Here is a 16,455-nt window from a genome sequence, read left to right as displayed (position 1 = left end):
GAAGCAGTTAAAGCAGCTGTAAATGTATCAGATGATGTTTCAAGTGATGAAGATGGAGAAGGTGGATTCCAATCATTCCCACAGCGTCGCAGTGGTGAACGAATTTCAAGTGACTGTGTGTTACGGAACAGAAAATCTCACCAATACAAAAGACACTACATTGCTGAGGTTAGAATCTAGAGTTTTTTAAATACTCTTAAAACCTGTGGAGCCCTGAAGTTTTGTTATTATACCATGGTTCAAGTACAGTAAGCAACAATGGCATTGTTGTCAAAACCTATTTGAACCTGAAACTCATCAGGGTTTCTTTTACTGTGAAAACATCTACCACTAGAATTGTCTGCGAATGGCAGGCAGATGGCATTTTATTATTTTAAATTGGCTTCAGTGGTAAATGCATTATTTTAGTTCTTTAGATAGTGTGTGCCAAGGGCATTTCTTATACATTTCTGATATAGATTTTTATATTCACTTGAATGTCAAACCTCCATTAAGAGCTGTTGCTGGCAGAGTTAAGAGCTGTTGAATGATTTTGATGCTTGTATTAAATGGCATGATACGTATGACTTCAGATCAAAATTTGACCTTTTTCTAGGAGACTGTTAAATCTGCCACAAGTTGCAGTTCACGAAGTTCACGACAAGATTCAGAAAGCACACGGCATGAATCAGAAACTGAAGATGTTTTATGGGAAGACCTACTGCAGTGTGCGGAATGCCGTACTTCCTGCACCAGTGAGACTGAAGGAGATAATGCCCACTTGAATTCCTCTGGGAAAAAGGAATACCGCGATGATCCATTTCACCTGGTTTGTTTCAGCACTTTTTCCTTTTTGAAAAGAAATAGTGTTACATATTTTTAATTGATTGAATTGTTTAGATTAACCAAAGAATCGTTCTAAAGTCTGCACTTACAAAATTGCAACCTGACAATTCTTTCAGTTTAGATCATTAATCTTGATTCCAGTTTCTCATGCTCATCATAAAAGCTGGCTTCTATAGGCTACCTGCACTATCAAAACTAAAACTTCCAAAGCAATCTGAGTGTATAATTTGTTCTATATTTATGAAGTACTTCCATAACAGTTGACTGAACAAGTTATTCATCACATTCCTGAAAAACGTAGAGGTGGTGCTGAATAATCTGAGAAATAAAACCAGAAATTCTAAACATACTCAGCAGGTCAGGAAGCATCTGTGGAGAGACAAATATGTTGAATTTTCATTCTCTAATGTCTGAACTGTTGAGTGTCTCCAGAGCACCAGGGTAGCGTAGTGGTTACTGCCACACTGTTACAGCTCAAGGCGTCAGAGTTTGGAGTTCAATTCTGATGTTACCTGTAAGGAGTTCGTACGTTCTTCACATTTCAAAGATGTACCGGTTAGTAGGTTAATTGGTCATTGTAAATTGTGCTGTGATTAGGCTAGGGTTAAACACGTGGGTTGCTGGGTGGTGTGGCTCCTTGGGCCAGAAGGGCCTGTTCCACGCTGTATCTTTAAATAAAAAGCAATTAGTGTTTCTTTCAGATGTTTAACATCTGCATTATTTTATTTTTGGATTAACAGTTTAGTTGAATACAAGATTTGAATGTATGTGTATTTGAAGAATATTGAAGTCCCATGATTTGAAGAGCAGACTGTGACATTCATACCTTCTGTATTCTCTGCTATACTTCATCTAGTTAAACAGAGTTTTGCTGTTATGATCACTGGATTTGATTTGAAAAGCTTGCATGTATTTACCCTATCTATACCCCTCATAATTTTACATACATCTATTAGAATTCCCTTTATTCTCCTGAGGTCCAGGGAATAAAGTCTGAACTTCAGAACTCAAATCCTCAAGTCCTGGCAACATCCTTGTAAATTTTCTCTGCATTGTTTCAATCTTATCGATATCTTTCCTGTAGGTAGACAAATGGCTCTGTGCTGCTCATTTACACCAATGTGACCAATTAACCTACTAACGTGTACATCTTTTGAACGTAGGAAACCGAAGCACCAAGAGAAAACCCACACGGTCATGGGGAGAATAAACAAGCTCCTTACAGACAGTGGCGGGGATTGAATCAGGGATGCTGGCACTATACTAGTATTTATGCTAATAGCTATGCTCCATGCCTGCCTTACTGCACACAATACTCTAAATGCTGCCTCACCAACATCTTGTACAACTTCAACATACCAACTCTTGTTCTCAATGCCCTGATTTATGAAGGCCAATATGCCAAAAGCTCTCTTTACAACCTTTTCTACCTGTAATGCCACTTTGAAGGAATTACAGATCTGTATTTTTAGGTCCCTTTGTTGTACTGCATAGCTCAGTGCCCTACCATTCCCTGTGTAAGTCCTACTCTGGTTTCCTTCATCAACTTTCTCAAAGAAACTTTATAAAATTGGTTAGACACAACCAGCTACAAGCATGTTGACTATCCCTAATGGGGCCCTGTCCTTTAGAATACATTCTAATAATTTATGCACAACAGACGTCGGGTTCACAGGCCTATAATTCCCTGGCTTATTTTTAGAGCCTTTCTTGAACAATGGAACATTATCTATCCCCCCAGCCCTCTGAAACTTGACATATGGCTAAGGGTGTTTGAGGTCCAAGGTGTTGGAAGGGAATAAGTGATGTTTAATCAAAAACAACTTAATGTTTTGAAAATGTATGTTGCTTTACTAGCATCTATCCTTTATCCAGAATCATTTGCCATGGCTTCATAGTTCCAGTATAAGCTTGGAAAGAGTAAGTGCAATTGTCTGGGAATGCAACGAATGCAAGAAAGCGGATATGTCTGTGATGGAAATCAGTGGCATGATCATGAAAAGAGTGAGTACGTGACTTTAAGCAGGAGAAAAAATCCTTTGAACTGTATTGCCAGTATTATGTAATAATTGTAAATGAAATATAATTTATGTAATAAATAGCTTTGATTGCGCTTGCTAGAAAATTGAAATAACAGAAAATGAGAAGAATGCATGGCTTTGGTTAACATTTATCAGAAGTGTAGGAATTTTATTGTGTAATTGGTACTGATGCTCAAGTGAGCTTAAAATCTTTTTTATCATCCTGATTTTGTATGATTCACAGTGAATGATTCCATAGTTTGTTTATTTATAACAATATTGTTTAAACGTTTGCAGGTTAACAGCTATAAGCAAGGAATTGGTTACCAGCTCTTTGGAAACGTTGTTTCTCTGGTTCTTGCCATCACTCCAGTTTTGTTCAGACTCTTTCAGCAGAAGGATATCGAGCAACTAGCATCACTCTCTGCTACTGAACTCTTTTTTATTGCATTTGGTTCAAATGTAAATCAAACTGTTATCATGGTCGCCTTAAGCTTTGTGGTGCGTGTGTGCCTCATGTGGATCTTTTTCTTTATGTTGTGTGTAGCTGAGAGAACATATAAACAGGTAAGCAGAGTAATTTCAACTTCTTTTCTTATCATTATGATTCTTGCTTGAATTAGCTTGTATTTCCCAGTTGCTCAAATATATTAGAGCATCAGTTTTGATTAAGTTATTCTGATCGTATTTTACTGTGCTTGGTGAGAAATGGGGGGAAAGAAAGTGAATCTGAGCCCAGAGAGAAGTGACAGCTGTTATGGATAGATCGATACTTTATTGATCCCAAAGGAAATTACAGTGTCTCAGTAGCATTACAAGTGCACAGCTATACAAATATACAAATATTAGAAGAGGAGGAAGAAAGAATAAAAAATAAGTTACCTTAAACAGTCTTAACAGGAGGGGACCATCACTTCCCCAGCTATAGGTTGACTCATTATAGAGCTGAATGGCCGAGGGTAAGAATGACATCATATAGTGCTCTTTGGAGCAGTGCAGTTGTCTGTGTCTATAAAGTGCTCCTCTGTTCAGCCAAGGTGGCATACAGAGGGTGAGAAACATTGTCCAGATTTGCCAGGACTTTCCGCAGAGTCCCTTGTTCTACCACAGGATCCAGTGTGTCCAGCTTGACTCCTATAACAGAACCAGCCTTTCTAATCAGTGTATTGAGCCTGTTGGCATCACGCATATTGGTGCCATTGCCCCAGCACGCCACTACGTAGAAGATTGTACTGGCTACAACAGACTGGTAGAATATGTGAAGGAGAGGCCTGCGTTACTCCAAAGGATCTCGGTCTCCTCATGAAGTAGAAGTGACTTTGGCCCTCCTTGGGCACAGCCTGTGTACACAGTGTTGGTGCTCCACTCAAGTCTGTCATCCAGGCGCACCCCCAGGTACTTGTACGTCCTCACCACATCCATGTCCTCACCATCAACAGTAACAGGGACCAGTGCAGGCTTAGTCTTCCTAACGTCCATCACCATCTCCTTTGTCTTACTGCTGTTGAGCTGCAGATGATTCAGCTTGTACCATTTGACAAAGTCCTCCACCAGGGCCCCATATTCATCCTCTCTCTCTCTCTCTCTCTCTCTCTCCCTCTCCCTCTCCCTCTCCCTCTCCCTCTCCCTCTCCCTCTCCCTCTCCCTCTCCCTCTCCCTCTCCCTCTCCCTCTCCCTCTCCCTCTCCCTCTCCCTCTCCCTCTCCCTCTCCCTCTCCCTCTCCCTCTCCCTCTCCCTCTCCCTCTCTCTCTCTCTCTCTAGAATTTCTGCAGATGACATGACTGTTTCTCAATGGGAATCAGTAATTTATAGGACCATTAGGAGGTTGTTTGTCCCTACACAGCAGCTGTAAAGCAGCTATTCACTTTGTCTCACTTTATTGTACCTGTTTTTAAAACTTTAAAGTTCAAAGTAACTTTATTATCAAAGTACATATATGTTACCGTATACAACCTTGAGATTCATTTTCTTGCGAGCATACACAATAACTCTAAGAAATAGAATAGAATCAATGAAAGACCTCACCCAACAGGACAGCCAAACAACCAATGTGCAAAAGGCAACAAACTGCAATACAGAAGAATAAAGCAATAAATATCAAGAAGGTGAGATGAGGAGTCCTTGAAAGTGAGTCCATAGGTTATGTGAACAGTTCAGTGATGGTTCAAGTGATGCTAAGTGAATAAATATTTGAAAAGCTTATATGGATTCTCATTTGTCAATGTCCCGAACCACACTCTATGTCCTAAAGTCATTTAACTTTTGGTTTATATTTAATAATGATCTTAAGTTTTTGCTTAGCAGTACTTTTGACCCATGGGAATACTTTAAAATTTATAATTTGAGTATCGTTATTAGATCTCTGCTTCACCTTTGCTTCTTTATTGAAGTTTTCCAATTTCTGTGTATTATCTGCTGTGATGCAGAGGTTCTGGGTTCTAGTCCTTGTTAAGTGAGCTTTCTACAAAATCTAAGTTCCATGGGTATCTATATAAAGAAATAACTTCCACTTTTGTTCAAATACTTTCTATAGAAAGATATCGCACAATTACTGTAGTTTCACTGTTTGCTGTTGAACTCTTTATTGCATTTGGTTCAAATGTGAATCAAATTGTTATGATAGTAACCTTAACCTTTGTAATATGCGTGTGCCTTGTGCATCTTTTTTTATTCTGTGAGAACATATAAAAATGGCTGTGGATCTCATCCTAAAAGTGAATGTGTAGAATTAAATAAACAGTGGATTCCAGTTAAATGGGCCATTTGTTAATTGGGGCAACCGCTTATTTGAGACAACTATAAACAGCATAACTGATCAATAAAATAACCGGGATTCCCTTTGTTTATTTGGGACACTCTGCCCCTTAATTGGGACAGGAGACTTGCATAACAGTTTCGAGTAAACAGCATTGAGCTTTCAGGCTTGGAAATACCAGAAATGCCAGGAGTGAAAATGAACTAATCACACTACTTCAACAAATTATGAACAACAAAAAATTTGAATATATTGACAATCATCTTGTATGTTACAATAAAAATGAAGATTTGAGTATGCAACTGTCAATAGTGTTGTATCAAAACACTAAGGTGAGAAATATGAAGATGAGTAAAGTGATGAACATGACACATCCAAAATTGAGCTAGTGATTACGCAGGATGCCAGGAAATTCATTGTTGGGTTACAACACTACTTCATGCAGAAAGCCATGAAGTCAATCCATTATCTGCACTAGTTGCCTGCTCTGATTATATTCACTCACAGTTAATTAAAAGAACACTGTAGCGTACTCTGAATGAATTCCTTCATTAATAACTCTTAGGAACTAATACACAGTTGTATAGTACTGTAATGGCATTGATAGGGCTCTAGTTTGTTCTGTATTTCATTTAAGTACATAATCTGTTACTCAGTTAAAACAGTAGTTTGTCTTTTTTTTAAATACTTTTTTAACTGTTTCCATGAAACCTCTGCTCATTAGGGCAGCCGCATAATTGGTCCAAAATATTCGGGTCCTGATGTGTCCCAGTTAACCGAAATCCACTGTATTGTTGTAAACCAGTATTCTTCTCTTGATAGCTTGAGTATTGTTTTAAGAATTTTAAAACAGAGGTCTAAAGAGACAACTACCTTTTTTGTTTATGCTAATTTGAATTGATTTATACTTAACATATGCTGATAAGATTCAAAGGATATTGTATTTTAACATGTTTGCTTAAGAAATTCTGGACAATTCTGTGTCGGTGTTGATTGTGTTTTTTCGCATTTTTCTAGATACCTATCTGGAAGGATAGAAAATTGCTTATACTTTTCAATTCCTTCCACCTCTGTTGTAAAACTTATCCTTCCAGGAACAGTTAAACAGCTTGCCTTTTGTTTCATAGAGATTGCTATTTGCCAAACTCTTTGGCCATTTAACCTCAGCAAGACGGGCCAGAAAATCTGAAGTTCCACATTTTCGTCTCAAGAAGGTGCAAAATATAAAAATCTGGCTTTCATTACGTTCATATCTCAAGGTAACTTTGATTTGTTGTCACATTCTGAGTCCAAATGCATCTGTCGAATTTGCTATTTTCCATTGTAATTCTATTTGGGAGTCTGTGGGGTAACTGAAAACAGGGATTAGAGGTTAGCTCATCTCTTGGCCCTGTCAGAGACTCTACTTCAGGAATTTCCACTTTCCTGGCATGAAAGGGAATGAGTTGGAAGCTTCATAGAGAATGAAATAAAAGATTCAAAAAGATAAAAGTCTGTAAGATTGGAGTCATAGAAAAGTACAGTACAGAAACAGGCCTTTCAGCCCTTTTAGACCATGCCGGGTCATTTAAACTGCCTTGTCCCATTGACCTGCACCCAGATCACAGCCATCTATACCCCTACTGTCCATGCACCTATCCAAACTTCTCTCAGATGTTGAAATCGAGGTTGCATGCACCACTTGTGCTGGCAGCTTGTTCCACACTCTGATGACCCCCAAGTGGAGAAGTTTTCCCTCATGTTCTGCTTAAAATTTTCACCTTTCACCCTTAACCACCCATGACCACTAGTTGTAGTCTACCCAACTTCAGTGGAAAAACCATGCATTGCAATTATCTGTACCCCCTCATAATTTTGTATATCTCTATCAAATCTCCCCTCAATCTTCGGTGTTCCAAGGAATAAGGTCCTACATATTCAATCTTTCCTTATAATATAGGTCCACCAATTCTGAGAACAGCCTTGTAAATTTTCTCTTTTACTTTTTAAACATTAATTACTTCTTTCCTTCATTAATCACTTCAGGTAGGTGACCAAAACTGCACACAATATTCCAAATTAGGCCTCATCAATGTCCTATGCAACTTCAACGTAACATCCCATCTCCTGTACTCAATACTTTGACTTATGAAGGCCAATATTACAAAAGCTTTCTTTATGACCTTATCTATCTGTGATGCTACTTTCAACAAATTATGGACCTGTATTCCCAGATCACTTTGTTCTACCACATTCATCAGTGCCCTTCCGTTCACTGTGTATGACTTACCCTGGCTGGTCCTGCTGAAGTGCAACACCTCACACTTGTCCGCATTAAATTCCATCTGCCATTTTTCAGCCCTTTTCTGCAGCTGGTCGGAATACCGCTATAAGCTCTGATACAAGTTCTTCACTATTCACTACACTGCCAGTCTTGGTGTTATGCACAAATTTGCTGATTCAGTTTACCATATTATCACCCAGATCATTTATATAGATGACAAACAACAAATAGACCCAGCACCATTCTTGTGGCACACCACTAGTCTCAGGCCTCCAGTCAGAGAAGCAACCATTCTCTGGCTTCACCAGTGAAGTCAGTGTCTAATTCAATTTACTACCTCATCTTGAATGGCAAGTGACTGAACCTTCTTGACCAACCTCCCATGTGGGATCTTGTCAAGTGCCATTCTAAAGTCTGTAGACTGCTTTGTCTTCACCAACTTTTATGGTAACTTCCTCAAAAAACTATAAGATCGGTTAGACATGACCTACAATGCATAAGCCCAAGCTGGTTATCCCTAATCAGTCCCTGTCTCTCCAAATACTCATATGTACTTAAAATACCTTCCAAAACCTTTCCCACTTCTAATGTCAGGCTCAGTGGCCTATAATTCCCTGGATGTTTATTTTTACATCCTTTCTTAAACAGTGGAACACACATTAGCCACCCTCCTAATCACTGATACCTCACCTGTCACTAAGGATGATTTAATTAACTCTGCTAGGGCCCCGGCAATTTCTGCACTTGCCTCCCACAGGGTCAGAGGGAACACTTTGTCAGGCCTGGGGATTTATCCACCCTAATTTGCCTCAAGACAGCAAACACCTCCTCCTCTGTAATATGTGTAAAGCTCATGATCTCGCTGCTGCTTTGCTTCAATTCTATAGGCTCTGTGTCTGTCTTCTGAGTAAATACAGATGCAAAAAATCAATTTAAGAGCTCACCCATCTCTTTTGGCTCCACACATAGATTGCCATTCTCATCTTCTAGAGGACCAATTTTGTCCTTTGCAATCCTTTTGCAATTAACATATCTGTAGGACCTCTTAGGATTCTCCTTCACCCTGTCTCCTAGGGCAATGTCATGCCTTCTTTTAGCCATCTTGATTTCCTCACGTGTTCTCAGCATTTCTTGTACTCCCAAGTACCTCATTTGTTCCTACTTGCCTATACCTTCTGAGCACCTTTTTTTTCTTAACCAAGGCCTCAATATCTCTTGAAAACCAAAGTTCCACAAACCTGTTTCCTTTACCTTTTATTCTGATAGCCATATACATGTTTCACTTTTGAAGACCTCGCATTTAGCAAGTACACCTTTGCCAAAAAACAGCCTGTTCCAATCCACACTTGCCAGATCATTTCTGATACCATCAGAATTGGCCTTTCTCCAATTTAGAATCACAACCTGTGGACCAGACCTATTCTTTTCCATATTTACTTTGAAACTAAGAGCATTATGATCACTAGATGCAAGCATTGCCCTACACAAACTTCTTTCACATGCACTGTCATTGGACTTCAATGGACTGATTAAGGACATATTTCTGAACACATTTAATAAACTATCTCATTTAGTCCTTTTACAGTACAGGAGTCCCAGTCAATATGTGGAAAGTTAAAATCACCTACTATAACAACCTTATGTTTCTTGCACCAGTCTGTAATCTCTCTGCAAACCTGTTCCTCTAAATCACGTGGACTGTTGAGTGATCTATAATATAGCCCCAGTAACATGATCATACCTTTCTTATTCCTCGGTTCCACCCATAAAGCTTCACTAGACGAGTTCTCCAGTCTGTCTTGACTGAGCACTGCCATGTTATTTTCCCTGACTGGTAAAACACCACCATACCCTCTTTAATTCCTTCTGCTCTGTTGCGTCTAAAATAACAGAACCCCAGAATATTGAGCTGCCAGTCCTGCCCCTCTTGCAACCAAGTTTCACTATTGGCTACATTATTGTAGCATAATTCCAGGCGTTGATCCATGCCCTGAGCTCATCTGCCTTTCCTACAATATGTCCTGCATTGAAATATATGCAGCTCAGAGCATTATTAGTTACATCATTCTCGACCTTTTGGTTCTTAACTTTGTCCGAGGTCTTAACAAATCTATCTCCACGACCTCTCCGCTATCTGTTCCTATCCTCTGCAATTCTAGTTTAAACCCCACCCCTGTGCAGCACTAGCAAACTTTCCAACTAAGATATTAGTACTCCTCCAGTTCAGGTGCAAACTGTCTTTTCTGTACATGTCCTGCATTCCCTAGCCGAGAGCCAAATGCTTCAAAATGTCAAAGCCGTCTCCTCTTCACCAACTCCTTAGCCGTGTGTTTAAATTTATGATCTTCTTATTTCTGGCCTCACTAGCATGTGGCATGGGTGGTAATCCTGAGATCACAACCCTGGAGGTCCTGTCCTATAACTTTAGCACCATTCTTCCTACCTATGTCAATAATACTTACTCTGAACCACAACTTCACCCTCCCACTTCAGGATGCTGAGGATTTGATTGAAGCTGTCCAGGACGCTGACACCCAGAAGGCAACGTACGTCTGGGAATCTTGTTCTCGTGCCCAGAAGCCCTTTCTGTTCCCCTATTACAACTCGCCTCTTCTACCCCCTTTCCTTTTGAGTCACAGTCAGACTCAGTGCCAGACAGCTGTCCACTGTGATTTTACTCTGCTTGGTTATCCTGCACAATACAGGCAGTCCCCAGGTTACGTATGAGTTCCGTTTCCGAGTCCGTCTTTAAGTCGGATTTGTACGTAAGTCGGTACAAGTACATCCAGTATTATTTAGCGTCAGTTCGTCAAACGTTTGTCTTAGTATATAGTATACATTTTACCTTTCTATGCATATAAAACACTTAAGAAAGTATGTATTCCAATAATTAAACCACTGCGTTGCTTAATAGTAATTGTAGCTTTCATCGGGGCAGGGCGTTTCACATGCTCCATTATTCTCACTTTATCCATTATCCTTTAAAATTGTTCCGATCGTTGACTGACTGTAACCTAACACTTTTCCAATGACCGATGGAGTTTCACCTCTTTCCAAACGTTTTATTATTTCCACTTTATTTTCAATCGCGATCGCTTCCCGTCAATGGAACAGAAACACTGTGGGCGGTGGGTCCCGACCTGCGCCGGCTCCCGAGGTCTGCTGGGTCCTAAGGACCACAGCACTGAATTCCCCGGGTGCTAAACTGCACTGCACTGAGACAGGTTAAATGGGACAAGTGGGGGCTGTGCTGGGTTTGGATATTTGATCCTCCACAATATTCCGTGTGGGAATTTAAACTGGAGGTGGCAGTGTTTTTTTACGAGGTGGAGTTGTGAGCTGGACATCAACTCGGCACGGATGGTACGGGAGTCACTGGATCGACATCAACCCGGAACGGGAGCGGTCTGTCACTAAATCAAACTCGGGAACCTTTGTTCTCTAGCCCAATGCTGATCTGACTGCGCCACCAGCTGACCGGAATGGGGGTGGGGTGCGGGGTCAGGATGAATCTTACTAAGAAAAATTTAAGCCAAATACGAAGTTAAACACTCAACACAGTGACAACGGCAACGACTTAAAATGGCGGACGACGCCGCGATCCGGCTTAAAATGGCGGATGGCGTTCTCCTTCCTCGGTTCGTAAGTACGAGTTGTCTGTAAGTCGGACTTTCGTAACTCGGGGACTGCCTGTAGTATCCGAAGTGGTATACCTATTGGTGAGGGGAATGGCCGTGGGGTATTTTGCACTGACAATTTAACCCCTTTCCTCTTCCTGACTGTCACCCAGTCTCCTGTGTTCTGCACTACTGTAACTACTTCTCTATATATCCTATTTATCACCCCCTCAGCCTCCTGAATTCAGCTCCAGCCCCAACTCTTTAACACAGAGTGTTAGAAGCTACAGCTGAATGCACCTTGCAGAGTGTTTACTTAACATTACATGCTGTCCTCATAGACTGATGGCTGAGAGGCACATTGGCCTCTTGATTTTCTGGAGAGAAGACAGAGCAGCTTTCTAGAAAGGAGGATATTGAAATTGCATCTATAATGTTATGCAACTGACAGCTGTTGGCATCAAATGCAAATTTTGGGAGTGGTAGGTTTGGTTCCTTGCAATCTTAGTAGCTACAATGAATCAGATCCAGTATGGTTGTAGGAGCACATTTATATAGAGAGGACTAGACATTGTGGTGGTATGCAGGAATACAGAAATAACGTCCTTTCTCCTTAGTGAAAAAGTTGGAAGTTTTCTGAAATGTATTTGCTATTATATTCTTTTCCTAGTAATTTACCAAGGGGAGATCATTATTGGGGTTGAACTTTCTTCTCTTTGCCAGTATAGATACTAGGACGCACTTCCATTTTTTAGTTTTGAGATGCAAGGCGGACATGGTATTAGATCCCTGGTAGCCTCCTCCAATTTGCTGCCTATTTTGCTGTCTGCCCCAGTGCTGTATTGGTGACCTTTAAATGAATTTCACTGAGGTAGCAGGAACTTCCTTTGGCTTCTCAGCACTGAAGGCAGAGACATCTGCCCACTGACTCTGCACCAGGTTAAATGTGTCATGAGTACAGGATACCTATGAGAAGGAGAAATCAGTTGGTAGTTGAGAAGTTAATGGAGATTTTTGACAGTGGGGTGGTTAGTTTAAATGTTCTTGGGGTTTTTTTATAGTGTATTTTTTCAGTCTTTTAACTTTAATCTTTTCAATATTCTCTAAATAGGTTGCAAGTGATCTGAATGCATGTTAAATATCTATCTGGCTTGGGGAGCGTCAACACCCAGTGAGTCTAGGGCAGGGACTTACCCGCTTTGAAGCCATTCTGTGAGGACTGTGCTTGTGGCCAATAAGGGAAATTCTGACCTGTTATTTATACATTTCCTTTACCCATGAGACTATAATCTTTGTTTATATATAGCATAAAAATACGAAATTGTGGAATTTTTGTCAAGTAAGCACTCTGGCTTTCAAGATAATATGCCAATAAATAGAACTTTCTGGAATTAATAATATAGAATATATGTTGTTTGGGAATAACTCTTATTTTGTACAATGATAGAAACATAATCCTGAGAGAACAGTGAGGAAAGTTTCATAAATGCAATAATACTGTCAGAAAGACATTATAGATGTTACAGATATGGGAATAGGATTCTGTATTAAACCAAGCTGACATAAAAAGTGCAATAAAGATGGGTTATGGTGTGACAGGATGTACAGGGACATTTTTAATATAAGCAGACATTTTCCCTGCCTGTTTATTGTACAGCTGATAACTTCATCCAGATTTAATTCTTTGACTTCAATGTTCAATGTCTTTTTGTGGGTAAGAAGACATCTTGATACCATTTAAATCGATGAGGTAACCAAGTCATTATTTTATTTTGGGATGGGTGGGTGCAGATCTTCTCTCCAGTTTTGGAATAATAATTTAATTTATGCAGTATATTCATTTTAACCATCATGCTCCATACAGTGCCTACTGCTGACAAACTCAATGGTTTCAAATTGTTAGGCAGCTGAGATTTAAAACCTAGATGTCTTAAGTGAGACTTGCTGCCTGTGCATCTAAGTTCAACTTAAGTAAACAGGCTGCATAACAGTGATTTATTTTCGATCTACATTTAATTATGATTAGCTTTTCAATAAGCCCAGGCAAAATTAAATTAATATTGTTACTGAAGTAGAAAATGAGAGTAGCATTTTCTTTTTGGCTATATTTTGGGAACTAGCAATTTATTGACAGGGACTGGTTTTCTTAATTTATAAAGGTGTCAACTTAATTATCACATGGTTTTGCATTTGGGAATTTGTCTAATAGAAAAGATTAACAACAAGAAAAAATATTGTTTCAGTTTCATATTTTGGAAAGATCCAAAACCTAAGGAGAATTGCTTGTTATTGTTCCAAGGGAATCTTAGCTCTATTGATAGGAGTTAATGGCCACTGATTGAAATGTTTTTGTGTGGGCACTTTCATAAAACTTTATCTGATTGCACCCATGAAATGGGCACAGCCAGTCAGGATTTCAGTTGTAATCATGCTGTTTCAGTTTAATTAACCTAATTGCTATTTAGCTTGTTGGCAATTACGCAGAATTATGCCATATAATTGGAAAATGGCCTGATTTGCCTAAAGGGACTTGCATACACTCAGAATCTGAGTGCAATAGAACCAGAGTGAAAGAACAAATCTTCCCTGTTCCCTGCCTATAGCAATAATTTCAAAGTTTACCTGTTTCAGATAGAAAATCCTAATCCCTGTGCTTCAGATCTTTGTTGTTTTCATTACTTCAAATTCCAGATTCAGTTTTCAGCAACATTATCTTTCAAGTCTTTTATAATTCTATTAAATGGCATACATTATTACACCAGTATGTTACATGTGTGTGCCTCACTAAAGTTAAAATAAGAAAGACCTGTATCCCTGGCTCCTGTTTTTTTTTCTCTCTCTTTCAATTAGTTTTTGGAGTTACAAAACTTAACAGTGGTGATTAGGTGGTTTTAAAATGAGCGTGAAATGACTACCTAACTGTTGAAATGAAGCAAGATATTTGAGTTAAAGAAAGGCAGAAAACAGACAAAATTCATGAGTCCATAACAGTGAGTAGTGGGTGATAATAACAATATGAATAAATTTAAAAAAATAGAAATGCCTGGCTACACTGGAAAGATAGATGTGATCAATTGCAAAACAGATAACTGGGTGATGTACACTGAATGAATTGAGCAGCATTTTGAAAAAAATTAAATCAACAATAAAAAGCATGTGCCAGTTTTGTTGTGTGTAATAGTTGGAAAAGCTTATAGTTTGCTTAGAAGTTTGACTGCTCCAACAAAACCAGCCCAAATGAGCTTTGCTGATATCATGAAAGTAATGCAGGAACATTTAGAACCAGAACTGTTGTTGATTGCAGAACACTTTAGGCTTCAGAAGCAGAATCAAAAGGAAGGGGAATCCATTTCAGCCTATGTGACTGAACTGAAGAAATAATCTGTGCGTTGTCAGTTTAGTGATGAGCTTAATGATGCACTGAAAGATGGTTTAGTTTGTGGAATCTTATAAGAAGGCATTCAAAAATTGGTTCCTTACTGAAGCACAGCTCACATTTAAAAAAAGCAGTTGAAATAGCTGTATCAATGGAAATAACAGTCAGAGGTGTAATTGAGTTGCGGCCAGGAATGAAAGTGAGTGTGAACAAATTGCTACCTCTAAATAGAAATCTGCATGGTCGAACAAACTGTGTTTCTGTTTCTGTTCTTTAGGGGCTCACATACAAATGGCCAATGTAGGATTAAAGGTGAAACTTGCAGAAAATGCCACAGAGTAGGAAACAAAAGGGCATTCAGGCAGCACCACTCTGCATGCTTTTGATGAAAAATCTGACAATGATGTCAATGACATAGTACTGGGTAGCCTTGAGATTTACAATGTGAAAACTGCCAAGAGACGAGCAATATTCTTTACACCAGAAGTGAATAGCAAATTACTTAAAATGGAGTTGAACACTGGCTCAGCTATTTCAGTCATTCCACAAAATGAGTTTGAGCAGCACTCCAAAGATACTGAAATGAAGCCTACAGATATCTAACTAAGAATTTATACTGGAGAAAAATGTAACTCCTCTGGGAATGACGTTCGTAACAGTGAAATACTACAGCCAACAAGCCGCATTGGGCTTGTATATGGTTAAAACAGGAGCACCAGGATTGTGGGGTCATGATTGGCTGATACAACTACAGCTTGATTGGAGATCTATCCACAAGTTTCATGCCAAATCCCCTGCAACAGTGTCAATGAAAGCAAATTAAGAAAGGTATGGATGATGCTAGTGTTCAAGAATGGCACTGGAAAACTCAAATATATCAAGGGTAAAATACTGTTGAATGAAAATGCCACACCCAAGTTTTATAAAGCCTGTCTGGTTCCTTATACCATCTGTGATAAAGTAGCCAATGAACTAGATTGCATGGAATCTGAAGGCTTACTTTCCAATTTGAGTGGAGCCCATGGGCAACATCAGTGGTCCCAGTAGCCAAGAAGGTTGGGCCTGTCAGGATCTGTGGTGATTTTAAGGTCACCATCAACCCAGGGTAGAGGATATCTTTATAAACCTCTCTGGAGGGAAACACTTCAGCAAAATGGATTTAGCTGAGGTTTCCTTACAGATGGAGCTGGGAGAAGAGTCCACAGTCTTTCTCACTATAAACACTCACAAAGGACTTTATTGCTAGAATAGGCTTATTTTTGAAGTTACATCTGCACCTGCACTCTGGCAGTAAGCTATGTATCAGGTGCTGCACGGTTGCTTAGGTACTCAGTGTTACTTGGATGACATCATTGTCACTGGTGAGGATGACAAGGGACATCTCCAAAATCTCAAGACACTGTTAAAAAAATTAGAAGGTTATGGGCACAGAGTACAATACGTTAAGTGTAAAATCTTTAAACCAGCATCACTTACTGTGGTCACACCATTGATGCGCAAGAATTACACAAGTGCTGAGAAAATTCAAGCAGTGGTGGATTCTTCAAAGCCAAAGAATATGTCACAGTTGTGATCCTTTTCTAGGATTTGTCAATTAC

General features: G+C 39.4%; 1 protein-coding gene across 3 annotated transcripts in view; it reads left to right on the top strand.

Moving 5' to 3' along the window:
• Positions 1-16,455, top strand: part of LOC140738783 (protein PHTF2-like) — a 94,578-nt gene that overhangs the window by 63,212 nt on the left and 14,911 nt on the right. For all 3 annotated transcript variants that reach the window (XM_073066611.1, XM_073066610.1, XM_073066612.1), the window contains exons 9-13: positions 1-168; positions 596-808; positions 2,701-2,829; positions 3,144-3,413; positions 6,729-6,860. In XM_073066611.1, the coding sequence (XP_072922712.1) occupies positions 1-168; positions 596-808; positions 2,701-2,829; positions 3,144-3,413; positions 6,729-6,860 (912 nt within the window). The remainder of the gene's footprint in view (positions 169-595; positions 809-2,700; positions 2,830-3,143; positions 3,414-6,728; positions 6,861-16,455) is intronic.

This window comes from Hemitrygon akajei, chromosome 14 (genome assembly GCF_048418815.1).
Source record: "Hemitrygon akajei chromosome 14, sHemAka1.3, whole genome shotgun sequence".
Taxonomy (NCBI): domain Eukaryota; kingdom Metazoa; phylum Chordata; class Chondrichthyes; order Myliobatiformes; family Dasyatidae; genus Hemitrygon; species Hemitrygon akajei.
The sequence above is the reverse complement of the archived record's forward strand: the minus strand, read 5'-3'. Positions and strand labels throughout refer to the sequence as shown.